This window comes from Poecile atricapillus, chromosome 17 (genome assembly GCF_030490865.1).
Source record: "Poecile atricapillus isolate bPoeAtr1 chromosome 17, bPoeAtr1.hap1, whole genome shotgun sequence".
Taxonomy (NCBI): domain Eukaryota; kingdom Metazoa; phylum Chordata; class Aves; order Passeriformes; family Paridae; genus Poecile; species Poecile atricapillus.
This window is the reverse complement of record NC_081265.1, coordinates 3,038,481-3,057,334: the sequence shown is the minus strand read 5'-3', so window position 1 is coordinate 3,057,334 and position 18,854 is coordinate 3,038,481. Positions and strand designations below refer to the sequence as shown.

General features: G+C 38.2%; 1 protein-coding gene across 2 annotated transcripts in view; it reads right to left on the bottom strand.

The window, feature by feature from the left end:
* PRKCA (protein kinase C alpha) overlaps positions 1 to 18,854 on the bottom strand; it is a 138,150-nt gene that overhangs the window by 61,772 nt on the left and 57,524 nt on the right. For both annotated transcript variants that reach the window (XM_058852261.1, XM_058852262.1), the window contains exon 3: positions 18,680 to 18,762. In XM_058852261.1, coding sequence (XP_058708244.1) covers positions 18,680 to 18,762 — 83 coding nt within the window. The remainder of the gene's footprint in view (positions 1 to 18,679; positions 18,763 to 18,854) is intronic.

The following is an 18,854-nucleotide window of genomic DNA, read 5'->3' as shown; positions in this document are numbered from 1 at the left end:
CATTCCGTTCAACTCCCACGGCTACTTTAAGTGTGACAGAGCATGGTCTTGTGCTATTATTTTTATTTTTTTACATATTTCCTGTCAGGCAAAACAAATGAGGCTACTCTGCAGCAGGAACACGACATCAAGAGAAAAGCTGTTATCAGAGCTTAATAGAAGTTTAAGTACATGAAGTATAAACACAGCTCTATGCTGTATTATTATTGTTATTATTGTTATTAATGGGGAAGTACCTGAAAGAAGCACAGAATTTTCCCTCTACAGGCAGGCACGCTCTCATCTCTGTATTCTGTGAAAGATCTGTAAGTGCTCTATTAAAGCATTTAGACATGTTTTATTACCACAGCAACAACATTTTTTTCAGTAAGTTCTTCAGAAAAAGAGTAAATTTTCAGCCTGTCAACCAGCAAAATAAATTGTCCAACAGAAAACAGCACCAGTCAGTTCAGCACAATCCAGTTAAGTTATTAGTCAATGCCAGACACGGTGGAAATCTTCCCCACAGAGTGATCTGGGCAGCCTCAAAGGTCACAGCAAACCTGGGTTTTGACATGCCACATCAGATTCCCAGAGCAGAAGCTGTACCAGCATAGCCAGGGGCTTTTTTGGGATGATTTTGCAGTTAACCACTGTTCTAGACCCTCAAAAATAAATTTAAAAAATGCAAAATAAAGGTCCACCACCTTCTTTTTTTTTCAAATCAATAACAAAATAATTTTATTTGGAAGGCACCAAGCTATTTCCCAGAGATTTTACATTATGCAACTGACAGTCCTCTACCAGCAAACCAGTCCATACCTATGACTAAGAGAAAGAATTACAACAGGTTTGATCAAATATGACATTTACCGGTGCAGCAACCACCACTGAGCCACTTATTTCACAGATAAATACAAATGCTGTGAGTCAGATTTTCTCCTCCTTATTATTTTTTGTATGACACTGCATTATAGATTAGAAAGAAAAAACACCTGAGGTCTCACCCTGCAAAAAGAACAATTCCCAAGCGCTCCATAAATAAAACTCAAGCAGTTTTCGTGATGGAGAGATATTAATTTGAAGTCCCACATCTGTGCACTTTTTTTTTCCCAATTATATATGACATGGTTCCATTACTGCAGCTCCAGCAGTGCTTTGGCTGGGCCCCACTGTCTGCTTGTGATCCATGGGTGGTGAGAGAGGTTAATAAAATACAGATTTAAAGCTGTACAAGTGACTTTATCTGAGCACTTGGCTGATCATTTTTCCTCTACCTACCAGCCACTCCATCAATACCTTCACAACTCACTCTGACTTCTGCTCCAGGTGCAGCTCAACCTTCTGAGTGAACAATTTCATGTTTTTAGCCTGGCTTTTGTAGGTTTATCAGCACTCACTATCAGCACAGATATGTTCAAGTGTCTCTTAAAATATTCAACCTTGTGGGACTTAACTTTTTAATATGCCATAATTGAGAGGCCTCAGTTTAGAAAAACAGGTTTTCTACTGAGCCCAGCTTTGATTTTACAGAGAATAAGCAACCCACTTCTTGTAAAAGCATTGGTTCTCAACAAATACACAGAATGTAATTAACACAATTAAACAGTTTCTTTTCTGCCTGCCCCAAGTCTGCACTAAACAAGTATATTAAACCCAACAGAAAAACGTTCTCATGTCTAGTCAGACAAAGTAAACCAGGGAAATACTTTGTAAAAGCAAAGCTTTCTCTGTTAAATAAAGAAATGTTGAATGCATGGACTGAAATACAGCCTAAAATATGAATGCTGAATGTTTGTGAGCTAAGACTGCATGTTTAAAACCTCCTCTGCAGAGAACTGTCTTTTCATAAACTGCAGGTTAACAAATGAACAACGACAAGAGCTGTGGATGAAAAACACTACAGGAAAGTATTAGTCTGGTGTTAATGAAAAAGAAACAAAAATCCTTAACCTAAAGCTTCCTATAATGCTCCTTGATAAAATATATATTTGTGCTCACATATTACCAGTTAACTTATCATGCCCACAGCACCATGAAATGGAGAGTTTAGAGCAGTCACTCCAATAAAATGGTGATTTACTTTGGAAATGCAGGGTTAAATGGCAATATTGATTTGAAACACAACCCCTCTGTTCAGAGAGGGACAGAGAATCTGTACGGAGTCCCTGAATGTGACAGGATTGTTTGGGGAGCAAATGTGGCAAAGGAACAAGGAACAGAAATAAGAGACAGTAAAAGTGGAGCAGAAATTTGGAGATGTCACAGTAAGTGGCATGGGAAGAGCAGGTTCTCTTTGCACCATCCTATAGGGATTGGATTACTTCTATAAACATATAAATACATAAATATACGTGTGTTTCCTTTCCAACCCAAACCATTCTATGATTGTTTGACAGAGCTGAGGATGCTGGATCAGACTGGAGCAATGATTATCCCAAGCACTCAGAATTTGAAATTTGAAAACCACCACCACACCCCTGATCTCTGAAAATGAACTTTTAACCGGTGGAAAAAGAAACTTTTTCAGTGAATCGATGGGTGCCCCAGGACTCTGAAATGAGTATGCTGACAAGGAGATACGCCCATTCTTGGGGCCTTATGATTCCTGAAGCAGACATCTGCTTCCAGATCCCTGGGGTTTTGAATTATTTTTAAACTCTGAACAAAGAACACTTAGTACCACATACTTCCAGTTTCACAGCTGGGTTATTTTAAGGAGACAAAAAACCGTATTGGAATATATTTATTTTTTTTTTATTTTGCCATATTTTAGCTTGAAGTTATTAATCCGTCCCTTGAGAATTCAGGGCCTCCTAGAACACTCATTTTAAATATTTGGTGTCTTTCAAAGATAAAGTCTTCTCACATGGCCTTGAAATAAATGCCTGAAATTATCTCACTGCAATAACCCAAGTGGAGCCCTTGTTAAGGAAGGGATTGGGTTTCTTCTTGATTAGAGAATCACAGAATGTTCCGAGCTGGAAGAGCCCACAAGGATCACCGAGTCCCACTCTAAGGGGAAGGGCCCAAACAGGGATCAAACATAACCTTGGTGTTTCTGAGATAACATCAGAGACCAGAAACCTTCTTCTCCAAATCTCCAACTGGAAAATGTCATCCCCATAAACATTTCCTGAGGCAGAGGAGAGAGAGCTTTTATTTCCACGGTGCTCAGTGAGGGCAGAGAGAGCTGTGCAGAGCAGGGGGTGCAGAACCCATCTGAGCTGAGGAGATGGGAATTCTCTCCATCCATGCAGGACTCGATTCCTCTGTGTCTAATCACCAATTTTAACCCCCTGTGGGTAAAGGTCCTTTCTCTGGGAGGTGTGTGCTGAACTGGGGGGTTTGGGGTGCCGGGGCTGCAGAGCCTCGGGGACCGCTCAGCACAAACACAAACAGCTCCTGACGCGTGGGGAAACCTCAGGAGGACAAAGCAGCGGCTGAGAGCTCTGCTCTGCCATGGTTTAACTGCAGAAATCCAGCCTGGAGGATGCACTGAGTGTCCTGACATGACAGAGGCACTTTCCTCACCAAATCAGCCCAAAAATCAGAAATAAGAGGCAACGGCAGGAAACACCCAGCAAAGCCTCAACAAAACCTGGGATAATATTGAAAGCCTGCTTTTGCATTTGCTAATGATTCATTACTGACTTGATGATTGATTTAATCAAAGTTCTTAATGAATTCAAACTCAATTTACTCACAGTAACACGGAGCTTCAGTAAATTTATATCTTACATATTTACAATGGAATTAAACTTTCCTCTTTAGTGCAGGATGATGAATTTTGTAGCTGTCTCCAACTTCAAATTGCTTAACAGATGCTCAGTCAGCCTTCACTGAATCACCCAAAGAGCCAGCAAAGGTTATTGCTTGTCTGCTCTGCTGTTCTGTATTACAAACAAAAATATTTTTCCTTTTTTTTAATTTTTTTTTTCCAGAATAATTAAATTTCTTTTAAAAGATCATTAAAATGAGTTTTAAAGAAAGTTATGGAATTTTATTGCACAGCCTCAGCATCTCAGGGTATGATCACAGAGGATATTCTGGAAGCAGCAAGTTTATTCAAGGTCAGGGCAGTGAATATCCCAAAGGAAAACCCAACTCAGTAAAGCAGCAAGAGGCACAAAGTGCTTTAGTCTCAACCATGCTATTAAAGAAATGTTTGCTTAAAACTGACAATTCTTTAAGCTTGATGAAGAGTTATTTACAACTAATTTATCTGAAGAAGAAAAATTTTGCTCTCTTTTCCATTTTTAACTCGCTCTCCTGGATGAACACAGAAATAAATATGTTCATATGAATAACAGAAGTATCAGAATCTCAGCAAATTCATTCCTGTCGACAAGACCTGAGCACGTTGCTGTGTTCACCAGTTCTCACTCCTCCAAGAGAGCTGCAAAGGAGCTCTGAAGGCCATTAAAAGAAAATCTAAATGATTTTCTGAACAAAATGATTTTATCATCTGAAGGAAAGGTGCTCAATTACTCAAAACTTCTGCTGGTCACTTAATGAAGACACTTTGGCAGCATCTTCTGCAGAGACAGTTCCCAGCAAGAAATGAAGCAGCAGGTGCATGGCCAGAGAGGGGGAAACAGGGGGTTTGTATTGAAGAGGAGTTCCTGAGCAGTCCTGCAGGGTGAGGGCAGTCAGGGCTCAACAGGGAAACAAACAATTAAAAATGTTTGTATTAAACTGTTGTTTGTGTTTTTAACCGTGTTAAAAACGGAATTAAAAGAGAGCAAACGAACACTGAAATAACCTAAAAGTATCAACATCCACTAAAGTGAAATCCCTTTAATCACAACAGAAGAATCAAAAATCATATTTCATTTTACATGGAGAAGAAAAGAATTATTACATCTGACCACCACGCTCAGTGAAGGCAAGTTGTAACTTTAAAATGCATCAGCAGTCCCCACACTTTACTGATTTTATCTTCTGCTGTTTATCAAGAGCAGATGCCCAGAAATCACTTGGGTAGGAACAGAACTTAGGACACCAACTAAAGCACAGATTTACTGAAATAATTCAACACCATTAATTATCATTAGAAAAGTTACTGAGGAAATACTTAAATATGTCAGGACTTTCACATCTCCCCATTCTGAGCACAGAATGGAGAATCTGTCGAGTCAAGATACACAAGGAACATTTCTGTTGGCCAAGTAAAATATTCTGTCTGTAGTAAGAACAGTTTTGTTATTGTTTGTGGAAAATTGGTCCTTTCATCCTTACCTGCCCAAAGAAAACAAACAAACCAGGAAAAGCAAATTCCTAAAAGAGAATAAAAGCTGAGGAGAAATGCCCATTAAAGGAAGGTGTCAAAGGCTGCTTGGACTCCACACTGATGTAACCTCCACAGGGGCTTTACTCTTTTCTTTGGTTTTAAATGGAAAGAGGAACTTTTTTTTTATCATTTTCATGCAGACTGGCATTTTCCCCCCAACTTTTTTCAAGCAGACAGCAAGTATTGTCTCAGGAGGTAACAAGTTATCTTGAAGGGACTCTGCAGACTAATAAAATGCTTTAAAGAGTATTAAGGAGGTCAATCTGTCCAATTTGTTTTAATTGAACTAGACACAGATGGTATATGGTTTAGTTTAATTAGGCTGTAGATAAAGAACATTTCAACTTGCCAGTGAAGGATAAATCACTAAATAAAAGCATATACTTGAAAATATGTAAGGCCAAAACCTTTGCTGCATAACTGAGGAATTAGGGCAACATATTTCAAAAGATGAAAAGATTAGTCCCATTAGAAAGGATAAGGAAAAACTTCATGAGACTCTACATAAATGATGAGTAAATTGAGAAAATTGAAAAATACATTCTGAGAAACATTTATTTACTACAAAAGTAATGCTGGTTCTTTCATTACAGGGACTTAATACAATAAGGCACAGTAATCTATCACAAACTATAGTTACAATTAAATAGATTATTCTACCCATCCATTAAGGAGATCTAATTATGGACTACCATTAGCAAGGACATAATTCCTTTTTTCCTTTGTTTTTTCGATTACTACCTCTTTGTTTTCTTCCTTTATTGACAGACTTCACTTTCAAGTTATCATCTTTTAAGTTAGAACAATATTAACACTCTTCTAAAATCTGGCTGTACTCAGATGATTTTGCACAAGGCTGGGGAGACTGGAGAAATCCAGTTAAAGCTGTTTTCTCTAGTCTGCTTTTTGAAATTATTATTCCAGGAAGCTTTTTTGAACCAACAGTTTCCTGCCACTGGCCTTATTTACAACTTCACCTCTTTTTAATCACAATGAATAAAACATATATAAAAGCTGCAAAGCTTATAAAAAAAAGATGGGGTGACTGCAGAGCTCCGTATTTTAAGCAAAATAGATGGGGATGATGGGCACATTTACTCAAATAAACTGCAGCAAATGCCCAGCTGATGGTGGTGACTGCAGGAACAGAGATCCCAGTTCTTCCCCTGCAGAAGAAATTTCTCCTTGCTGTGGTTATTTGAGTCTCCTAAATCCCAAGGACTGCAGAAGGTCACCCTAAACCCACGGCAGCATCTCAAATTCCATTTCCTACTAAATGAACTATAAATTTTTGATCTGGTTTTATAGGCATCACTCCCTATCATTTCTACAGCAGTTGGTGCCATCACCACCAAAGGCAGAGCTCTTCCTGCCTGGGGTTTTGTAGGAAATGCACTGAACACTTTTGTGTAATCCACGTTTTCCTGAGGGCTCTGAGCAGAATGGATGCAGCACAGTTTATTTGGCATCTATTTCCTTTTCCTTGCAGTTGTAAATCTCACACACTCTTTATTTCTGCGTTAAAGAAACAGTTTAAATACCAAGTTTGTAAATCAAGCACAGTTCATTAAGCACCAAAGACTCCCACTGACTCACATGCAAATTTTGTACTAATGTTAGAAATGCTTGGAAACCCACTGCTTCCCAGACCTTTCCCTGAATTTCTCTTCACTCCCCACATTTCCAAAGCAGTACCTTGCATTCAGAACATGCAGAAAACTCAGCTGCTGGCCCGCAGAACTGTCGTGGTTTTAAAGCAGTAACTAAAAAAATTACTTATCCATATCTCCATATCCAGAGCAGTTCACGTTTTTGCTGAGCTTTCCCTTGACAAACAAGTGATTTCCTAAAACTGGAATGCTGAGCCACGTAGCTTTCAGTACTGCAGGTTTTTGCCACCCAGGTATTTGTGGAACTGCAGCGTTTTTAAAATAAATATATGCCATAAATACTTTTATATATATGGTGGTGTTTATGCAGCAGTGGACACACAACTGCATAACAAAAATCCAGGGCAAATAGCAAATATCTTGTATTTCAAACAGCACAGAACACCCTCAGAAACTCCCACATCAGGTGTTGATGATTTATTAACCTAATTTTCAAAAGCACCAAGTGCCTCCTTGCAGCTCCTGTTGGCTCTGCTGGGGAGCACTAACACTAATGAGCATGGAAAATGAAAAATATCTGTGTGCACATGCCTGCCTTGCATGGATGAGGAATTCCATATCCCCTTTAGAGTAGGGCACATTTTGCCAAAAGGCTTTAATTAAAAAAAATAAATCTCATATTCCAGACACCTTCATGCGTGACGTTCTCAGAAGGCAAAATAATCTGCTACTTAAGAAGAGGAACTTGATTTTTAATGTGATCCTTTTGAACCCTCACTTCAGAAAACGTTTAATTTTTGGAAGGCTGTATTGATTAAGATGCATTGGTCTTTTATTGCAGTGAGTAATAACCCAAATTCTTGGAGTGTATCCCGAGAGTATTGGCAAAACAAGCAGTGATGAACCTGAGGGAGGGGAGAGCCACAGGAAAATGAAATGCAGCGTGAGGGCAGCTGGAGTGAGAGAAAATAAAACACAGCTTTTTAACTCATTTATTTTAGAACTACTTGAAAATAAACTTTTATTAGAGGAGCCATTTCTGGGCTGTTATGTCACTGAAGTGACTGGATTTAGATCCAGAGCTCCTCGTGAGGAGCCTGGAGGAGTCGGGGTCTGTGCTGGTGCTGTCTCCTCGGTTGACCCCGAGGCTTTGCTGCTGCCAAACACAAAGCTCTGGGAACCACTTTGATTTGATTTGAGCTTGTAAGATCAGTAAACAGCTGCACCTTCTCAGAGAAGAGCAAAGGATTAGTCTGGAATGGGAGAATAGAACATTTTCTACCCCTCTCTTCTATAATTCGCTTCCAGCAAATAAAAATAAAAAGTGTGTTCTATTTCTCTTAATTTTACCTCTGTGTGGGCAGCTTTCTAAATAAAACATGTTAAATATAAACCTATTTGTGTTTGACCAAAGTCTTTCATATTATTTGTGGAGAGTCCCCTTTGTGCAGGAATATTGAACAAAGTCTGTTGATTGCAGAGATCTTTTTATTTTCCTGAATGGTCCAATCATGCTCTTGGCACATGAAGAGACAAGTAGCAGATGTCAAACAAAACTCTGAGGGATTTTATACATTTCTCCTAAAAGTTACAGGACTGCTTTTATTTCTACTGGGTTTGGGGTTTTTTTGTTGTTTTTTTTTTTACTATCCTTCTATCTTTTTTGATTCTGCTGCTCCCCACGTCAAAAATATCCAGGTATTTGACTCCTGTTCTATTTGGTATTAAAGCAGAGTATTGACTACACTAAATATCAAAACTGACAACTGAATTTTGGTAGAACAAGATCAACATGACAAAAAAAAACCCTAAAAATTTGAGGATAACTACAAAAATCAAAGCTTTTGGTTATTAAAATTCTTGTTTTTCTTTCTCAAGGGAAGTAAAAAGCCTTTAAAATAGTTTCAAAAAAGGGAATTCCATTAACATGCATTGAGGAATAGGACTTCAGATTTAACAATCCAACATCTCTGCTCATAACTAGGTCAATCTGTGGCTACTAATACAAACCATAGAAAATGAAGATGGATTTTGTCTATGGAAGAATTTCACAAAGCTATTTATAATAAGGGACACCCAGGTCTTCTTCCTGCTGCATGGTAAGATTTTAGGACTCAAATTATCTTTAATTAAACGCAAATAATTTTTGCAGGAAGGAAAAAATAAATTGAGATAATCCCAGATTTCAAATGATTCTATGGGAAAAAATATTCTAGAATAAAACTTGGGACAAAGAAACTAAGAACCTTCTCCACAAAGATCCCATGTATTTATGCATGGCCTATTTAACATAGGTTTTCTATATATTCTCATGCCCGTCTGTTCCCAACTCCCTCAAACCTCATGGCTGCAGTCAGGTTGCTTTTTATCCTATTTTTGGACAGGGTAGATCAGAATTTTTATACATCTCTACTTGTACAAACACGCTAAAAGGAACCATTCTCTGGTGCTCACTGGAATCCCTGTCCAATCAATCATAATTTGCTTTTCATTGCAAGAAATCTGACTCTAAAACTGCATCTGCCTGTGATTTCCCAGCCCACTTTTCCCACTGGAATGACCATAGTCCATCTAAGAGATGGAGGGAAAAGCTTTTTATTCCTTTTCATATATTTTTACCCAATCTCCGGCAACACAAAGCAGAAGAATATTGACCCCATGGACTCCCAGTGTGTGATTTACAATTCCCATCACTGTAATTAGACACCAAGTGCACAATTTAATGATAATAAAGCAATTAGGTGGATAGGAGAAAAGGCTATTTGCAGACTGAAGATGGATCATTTCTCATCTTATTATAACTTTCATAAAAAAGAATGAAGATCTTAATGTTCAGAAAATACCTTTGCAAGAGGGGTTACCTAGAAATCACTTAAAAAATTACACTGTTTCTATGAAGTTTATATTTAAGACTTTTTTTTTTATAAACTCTTTAATTAATGTCCCTGAAGTTAATAATTTACTACATTCCACCAATCCTTCACTGTCAATAGTGTCTAACCTAAATAACTATAATAACCAGCTTTCAAAAACTCCAAGTTCTGGGCTTTTTTTTATTTTTTCTTTTCTAAAAAAAGAAAGGAAAGTAGCCAAAGCTATGCAGACACTTCTTACAACTATTTTTGTAGAGGCTTTTATCTCCTTTCTGGTCCGTTCTCTGCTGGTCTGATGCTCCTGTTGCCATAGAAACAGACCTGAAGGTGCTTTGATACAGATTACAATGGTTTTCCCAACACTGAGACATTTCTTTCATCCTCAGTGCAGCAGGTACTCTTCTCACAGGGACAGAAAGGCAAAGGAATAAATCAATCTCTGACTCTTCCATCAATTAAGTTCTCATTAGCAGAATTTATGATATTAGTTTATGAGCTCAGCACTGATCACTGGTACTTTAAGGACTGACATTCATTAATTACACAGGCCATGCCACAGTTAATTTATTTGCAAGGGAACAGCAAAAATCAAATTATGAAGAGAATCATAATTTGCCATGACTGGCATAGTGTTAACTTCAACAGAAACACCAGGATTTGGTTTTTCAGCACAGGTAATGCACCATTGCCTTAAAATCTGTTTGCATCAAGTTTCATTGGGCTGCTAGAAAAACCAGCTCAATTGTAAAATGACAGATTATTAAGGCAACACCCAATACATGTTCCCTGAGATCACTGATTGCTTCAAGACAAATCCTATCTTTCCCAAAGGCTGAAGAAAAATCTGTGAGCTGTTTGGATCTCTTCAGAGTATGACCCCAATAATGGACAGTGAAAATTAAAAAATACAAGAGCAATGCTCAAGAAGGGAACCAAACTGTTCTTCTTGTTCATGCAGAGCTCCTTGATGCTTTCCCAGCACCTGATGGATAAATAGGTGGAAGAGGAAGAGTGGAAGCTCCAGTGGAAGAGGGTGGCAGCTGTTCCCTTCCCAGCCAGGATGTCCCCACCTCCCCTCCCTGCTTTCCCTCCCTCTCTCATCGCTCTGTTCCAGGCCCAAAGCACCTGGATAAAAGAGCTTTGCTCCCTCCTGAGAGCACAGGTTGTTCTTTCCTCCCCACCCCCAGAGCTGTGATTTACAGCCAGGAGCTGAGGCCACAGCGACTCAGCAGAGATCAGCAAACTTCTCCCAGCGCCCCAAGGACAGAGCCCCAGCAGTTCCCAGAGATGGGGACACTCTCTGCTGACACATTCACATCACTTGGAGCATATGGGAGCTGCAGTGCTTTTCAAAAGTAGCCCACTTCTTTTATTCCAAATTAAGACTGAAGCTAATTTTGGTTCAAGAACTGCCACCTCAACAAACAGACAGTGCTAAAAATTGCCAGAATTCTGCAAGGCTCTCTCAGTGGTCTGTCTGTGTCTCTTCTAGCTACCGAGTTCAGTGTGCCATAATTACTTATTTTATTTTGAAACCCATATAGTTGTGGGGGTGGAACCTGATAGAAATGTCTATGGTGCATTTTACACATGATATCTCGTGTAACAAAACAGATTATTAGTAATTCTTAGGCATTCTTCCTCCCCAAACCCAAATATCAGCACATTTTGCACAGAGTTTAAAGATTGACACGACAGACTTTTGCCGAGGGGAAACTAGAAGATAACTAGGAAATAATGAAAATCAACCCAAACTGCACAAAACTCAATATACTCTGAACAATTGGAAAATAAGTGCTGTTGGAATCATGCCAACTTCAATTTGGGGAGTTAGAAAATGGTGAAAATCAGCACCAAGGAGTTGCTGCCACCAAAACTGCACCCTATCTACATGATTTCTTTTTACTAATGGGAACAACTCAGCTGAGAGCTCTCCTTTTATAGTCCCACTGCCTAATTGTTCTGCAGTGCTAACTTGTGAAAATCAGGGATATTTTTAGGTTCATCATTTATATACATTTCCTAACTGTCTCAACAGAGCTCTTTTCAGTGATTAACTCTTAGCAGCATCACCTATGTTATATTATATATTGCACAGGAAATGGCTAGAAAGAAGAATATAAAGTCTAAGTTTTATGATACAGCTATTCAGCCCTTGTACTGTTCTGGATTGGGAAAATAAAAAAAATACATTCTTTATAAATAAAAAGCTATGAATTTTCAAATCTCAGAGGCTGTAACAAAAAAAATCTAAACTGCACTCCCAGCGTCTCAGGCACAAACTCCAGGAACTGAGAGCCTGAAGTGCTGCAGTGGAAGATGTGAGCAGATGTTCCTCTGGAGTCACACACTGAGCAGGCAGCCACCCACCACGGATTTCCTTCCCATGGGGTGTTCAAGGAGAGGATTCACACAGCTCCTTTCAACACCACAGGAAAATTCTTCCATGCAAATGGACAGGGAGGCAGTTTGGAGATTGGGTTACAGGGAAAAGGTGGGAATTACCAGTAGTTATAAAAGTTCATGAACCTGTTCCTTTGTAATTGAATTCTGGTTTTGCTGAGGATTGTTCACTGTAGCAAAAAGCCATTTCAGCTGCAATAAAAGGAGCCTGTGCTTTAATTTAGGAATAGAAGATACCCAAGTTTTCTCGGGGGATGATTAATTCAAACACATTCCAGAACAAGAACTGCTTTCATGTAACCTGGGAAGCCGCTTGCAGCTACTTAAGAGAAGGCATTTAGGAGAGCATCTGCAGGGATGGGCAATTCCATGAACCTGTGACCAGAAACTCCTCCCAGTGCTGGAGGAAAATGAGCTCAGTATATTCTGTATACACAGAGCCCTTTTGGGCAGGTTTCCTTCTTTAATTTCTCTGCCTTCCATTAAAAAGAATCTTACCTCTGCACTGATTCTGTTCAAATGAGAATTTCATTGTCAGAGTAACCACACTTTGTAATGAGCTACTGTCACACAGCATCACTGGGAAAAAAAACCAATTAAAACATCAGGAAACCAAGCAACTCTCCCCCATGATTAAATTTTAGGACTTTGAAGTCAAAACCATAATCACAAAACCTTTATTTCTCCATCAACCACTCTGGATACTCTTCAGAGATTCAGAAGTTGGGGTAACCACAAGAAAGCAAATGCTTATTTTTGTAAGAAAAATTATCTTGCTGTCCTGTACAATTTGTTTTAAAGTACTTATCATAAATAACGAAAAGAACAAAAAATTTTAGCTCCTTCAGTATCACTTACTGGATAGACTGTGATCATGCTGATTTTGTTATCTAGGACATGCTTTTGGGGAAAAGGCAGGGATAATATAGCAATTATTTTGACAAAAGTATGTTTGCATTGTAATGTTTTTTTATTAGGAATATTACCTACTGCCTGCCTCTAATAATGTCTAATAATTATCACAATTAGAAACCAAACACATTGAGTTGTTTCCTTATTCTGTAAATAGAGGGGCTTTTTATTTTCTCTTTTTAGGGTATGCAATGAAAAACTGCATCAGAGCTGTTTAAGAATCACTTCCTAAAATTCCTACAGGCTTCCTTTAAATAGAACACTTTTGTTAATCTGGCAAACAGTGAAACTGTTTCTTCCAGGTCTACCTGCATTTGTGTATCTTTTGTGATGAAGCAGGAAGGTTTTCATCTTAATTAAAAAGAAAGTATTTCTGGGACAAGATTTCCTGCCCCCTAACCCTCAGTGACATATGATTGGACTTGATGATCTTAAAGATCCTCCCCAATCAAAGTGATTCTATGATTCTATAATATTTTATCAAATTATGTATGTTGCTGCTCCACTCTCAAAGATGTCCAACATTTATAACAGTTGTTTTCCACTATAAAAAACTACTACAGAATTAAAAGCAAATCAGACGAGCCCTGCTGCTGCATTTCATTATCCTTGGAGAAAAACTGCAAAGCTTTCTGATTAAAATCCCTTTTTAACTAGTTCTACAGTAAATCTTAATACTCTGCTTTCAGTTACTGCCTTTTCTTCTCATGAGTTTGGTTTGGTATTTTTAATTCCCTAGGCCAGTCAAGCAACTCTTTTTTTTCCACTCTGAAACCAGCTTCCTACATGTAAATATGATCTAGAAACATGATTAAATGCCAGTGGGGGAAATAAAATGGAAAAAGAAAAAAAAAAAAAGAAAGAAAAATATTTCAGGATTTCCTGGAACTGAACAGAAAAAGAAATCTAGTCAGGACACCTAAACCCTCCAGGGCAGACCAGTTATATTAATTTATTCTGGCTTAGTACAGAGGTGATTCTTCAAATCATTTGTCTCAGAGCCCCAGCCGTCAAACGAGCGGTGTAATAGTGCAGCAAATGTGGACATCAGCACTCCCTGAGCCTCAGGGCAAACCCAACCCACTGCTGCCACTCTGAACATCAGCATTTCTCAATTCAACTTTCCCACTGCTCCCCCAGCACATGAATTTTTAAGGGTCAATCTTTTTCCTCCCAGCTCTAGAATCACAGAAAGCATAAAATGAAAATCCCAGTGGAGCCTGACAGGGCTCATGTCCCATCTCCCAAAGAGGACTCAGGGAATATCCACAGCACTGTGGAGAGAAGGGAACCCCAAGAAAAATATATTTTTTTTTTCCTTTTGGCAGCCCCTTGCAGCAGTTCCCCATCAGCACAGCCAAAAACCTGCACTGTTACCGAGTTATTTGTCCCTTGCCACAAGCTGCACTCGAGAGACCTGGCCACAGGTTAAGAGACAAAAAAAAATATTCAAAGATGGTGCTTTGAAGCCCTTAAACACTTTAGTTCTTTCCCAAATTCCAGACAAAGAGCTGCAGAATTCAACATAAAACATCTCCCTGAAAATCAGAGTAAGAATTTCTGCCATATCTCTGCCTTTGTGTCAGGGCTGGCCAGCAGTGAGATTATGACCCACTCAAAGTCCTGCTTCACCTTCCTCTGATGCACTGTCTTCATGATCACATATCATTTATTTTTTATTTCTGTTTTTTTCTATTTTTTATTCCTCTTGCAAGTGATTTCTTTTGTTTTGTTTTAATAAATTCTATCTTAGCACATAGGAAAAAAAAATCTGAAATATTGTAGTCTAGAACTGCATTATCCCAATATCCAACCCACTGATGAAAACACCCAACTCCTGCAGAACCTCCCAGCTGTGGACACTCACACTGAGCTTTCCAATGTGCTTAAGATAATAAAGCTCCCAAATAATTTCAGTATCGAGAGGATAACAACTTGGAAATTGAAATATGTCACCTTTGACATCCCTGGGTTCAGCTACCCTGCAATGATGAGAGGGTTTTGCTGTTTGATTTTACATAAGGACACATCTGGATCTTCCCATCCATTCTCTCCTAGGTGCTTAAAGACTAAAAACTCACCAAGTTCAGTCAGATTTCACATCCTATCACAGTTCACTTGCTCTCATTTAAATTATCACTTTTTAATTTCTATTTATTTTGCTCATAATCCTCTCTTGGATTCTCTGTTATAATCTGGAAGGGAAATAAATAGTGCTGATCCAGAGGCCACAATCTGTGAGTTCTTTCTTGTGCACTCAAAGTCTTACAAACTTGTACTGAAAAACATAATACACTGGAACAATTTAAATTAAACATAATACACTAGAACAATTTAAATTAATGCTTGAGGGTTTTAAATTATATGCAGCATGCAATTAGGAACATTTTAATATATAACAAAGACATCTTCTGGTCACTGAATTCCATTAACAAAGAAAACAAATATTTAACTCAATTTTCAAGAAACTGACCCATTATCTCTTAATATTGAACCCATTTTAACAAAGCACTTCATTTTGGAGGCTGCTTGTACATTTTTACACTAATTTACCCAAGTTCTAGGTATTTCATCTATGACTTCAAATAGTTTTAAGAACAACAAGCATCTTCCAAAACCAAGCACCTGAAGTGGAGATGATGCTTCCTGTGACTCTGGAGGGCACCAGCAGCAGGAGCTGTTAAATTCTACTCAACAGCATCACCATGGAGAGGTGGCCATGAAGAGAAGATGAATAATTTCTGTTTGAGCTGCAGAGAGCTGTTAGCCAGCAGGAAAACAACTTGCTGAGCTGCTTTTTGCTAAGATACCAGAGCTCACACCCTGCCAAGTCATAAGGAAATATTCCATTTTTTTTTTTTTCTTGTGACTTCTTGTTTCACTGCAGGAGGACATTGCGCCCCAGACACCGTCCCTGCACTGCCACTCAAGGATGAGTACTTTATTCCCAAGTATTATTTTCCTTTTGGCACAAACACAGACATTTTAACCTCACATTTCAGCAATTAAAAAAATCAGGAAAACAAGAAGAGACTCATTTTAAGCTTTCCTCTTTTACACTCACCTTTATCAAGGCATTGTTTTGCAAGGACTGCTTCATTTATATTAAAATGTAATATAAAATGTACAATGTATATAAAATATACAAATGTAAAATATATAAATACAGGGCACCATAATTTAATATTATTCTGACACATAACTATTATTAGTATATAATGATTATGATTATAATTATTGTTCTGGAAAATTAATTTTATTAATGACAGTATTACTCTTACAATTAATGGAAAGGTTGCACTGGAGCATTTGAGTACACAAATTAATTGTGCACCTGCACAAAGTAATTTAGAAAAGGATGTTTTAATATTTAAAAATCTGCTAAATGTTATGATAAGCTTTACAACACACTTCATTTCAGAACAAAGCTTGTGTAACAATTGGGATAGGAATAAGGTGCTGAATTGTAAAAGGGTTGAAATTATAGTCAAACATTTCAGTAAATTAAAGTATAATATTCTACAATCCTCTTTGTGTAATAGTACCCACTAATGTAGCACAATTCTAATAAAACATATTTATTTTCCGATTGCTTTTAATCTTCAAACTGTTTTGGAGCTATTGCTGCTGTGTAAATATTGAAAATGATCATTTGGTAACCCAAATACAGAAAGGAGGCATTAGGCTGATTTATTTAATCACCGAGGCAAAAAACCCAAATCACAAAATGTAGTCAGCAATATGAAAGACCATTAACAACCTGCCACGGATTCTGTCACCACGAAAAGATTCTCAGTAAAATTAAATGGTCTCACACACAAATGTGTGTTCTCATTCCTGAGCTTCAGGTGAAACATCCCAAAGAGCCATTTTACAAAGAAAGTAAATAATCAGGAACACTTTTAAGAGCCAAACATTCATCATGGACACAACACAGCTACTCATGAATGCCACCACTAAAACTCTCAATCAAGAGGAACTTCCATCAATGTCCTGCAGCACAACTGAGCACCAAGCTAAAACCAGATTTGGGTTATCCTCCTTGTGGTTTTAGGAGTGACCAAAGTAAATCAGAAATCATTTACTGATTAGAAAATGTAGGTATATAGCTCATACCTACAAATCATTGCTTGTAGGTATGAACTGTGTTCAGAGAATGAGGAATTCAGCAGATATTCTTCAATTGTTCAGACTTTTGCTGAAATTTTGGGACCAGCAGGGGTTTTGCCATCAACAACCTCCAGACAAATCAGGGATGAGAACATCACCCATGCAGGGCTGAGCTGGGCTTCATCTCTCTGGAGCTCAAGGCACTTCAAACACACAACTCCCAAATTCCAAGAGCCTGCTTTAGCTGGAATATGACATGTAAAGAGCCAAATGCCTCACTGCAAAGCTTAAAGAATTCAGGAACTTTCAAAAATGCAAAGGTATGAAGAATAATTTTGGTTTCTTGCTCTTGACTAATGAGTGTTTTATTACTAAAGTCTGTATCAGCTAAACAAGAGATACTGAACAGAGCAATTACACTCCTAATTTTAGCACTTCTCTTCTGCACCTAAATATAAATTAAATGAAATGTTTAAAAACTGAAGTTTTAAAAATTCTTCTCAGTTCTTCAACATTTCCCCATATTTAAATTTAAAAATGAGAGAACTTTTTAATATCTGAAATTTTCCAAGACCCCTTGTGGCTTCTGCCCATATATTGTTCACTGACCTCCTGGCTGGCATATTGAAACAATTCATGAGAAGCTCATTAAAACCTAGCAGGAAAATTCTTCTGGTGCATTTTATCAGAGGAGATAATAGCCTACAATCTAGAGCATGAATATGTGGTAAGAAACAAAACAGAGCCATTCAGACAAAGAACACTTGGAATGTATTGTTCCCATAAGCAGATGTTAAATTACTTCACTGTAAAGTGGGATTTATAAAACCCAAAGAAATGTTATTTTTATGTGAACAAACGAGATCAGTTTATTATTTCAGCGGGGTGACACAAAGATCCTGCACATGTGTCTCACCACACAGGCAGATGTGCTGAGAGGAAAATCTGGTTTTGGACCAAAAATGCTACAGAAGTACTGACAGAGCAGGATGGAAGGGGAGTATCCAGACTGCTAGACTAGCTCAAACATGAAAATAAAATAAAAACCCAATAAGCCAGCTGGCTCAAGATGAAATTGTCATTTAACTGGAGCTACAGATCCTTGTGTGCAGTGAGACAAGGACCAGAGACAGCTCAAAAGATACACTTCGAGATAAGATAGATACAAAGAAAGCTCAGAAAAAGTCCCAGCCTTTCTGGGAATTGTTAATGTCTAATACATCCAGCATAAAGCAGAGAAAATAAAATGCTGATTCATGGCTGGGTGAATGCCTCAGGGCTGTCACATTCTGAGGATATTATTCTTGGTCACACACTCAAGCTTACTTTTCTTACCAAAAATAGATTTTTCTGTCCATAAATGTTCACTTCACAACTGTTAGGATCCACTTGGACTCAATTATGTGTCATGAAGAACCCATTGAGGCCTTTTTTAACCCACTCTGGTGGGTGGAACAGAAATCTGTGTAAAGCAGTGTCTGAAATGTCAGCGTACTCACATCAGTGTCGGGCCCCTTGTCAGCCCCAGGACAGGAGAAGGTAACGAACTCATGGCACCTCTTATGAACCACAAAACAGCAAACTGGCAAAAAAAGGGGAAACAACAGTTAGAATGGTTGGTGCTGGGGTTCCCTTTTTTTTAAATTTTGTAACAGATATAAAATAAAACTTAAA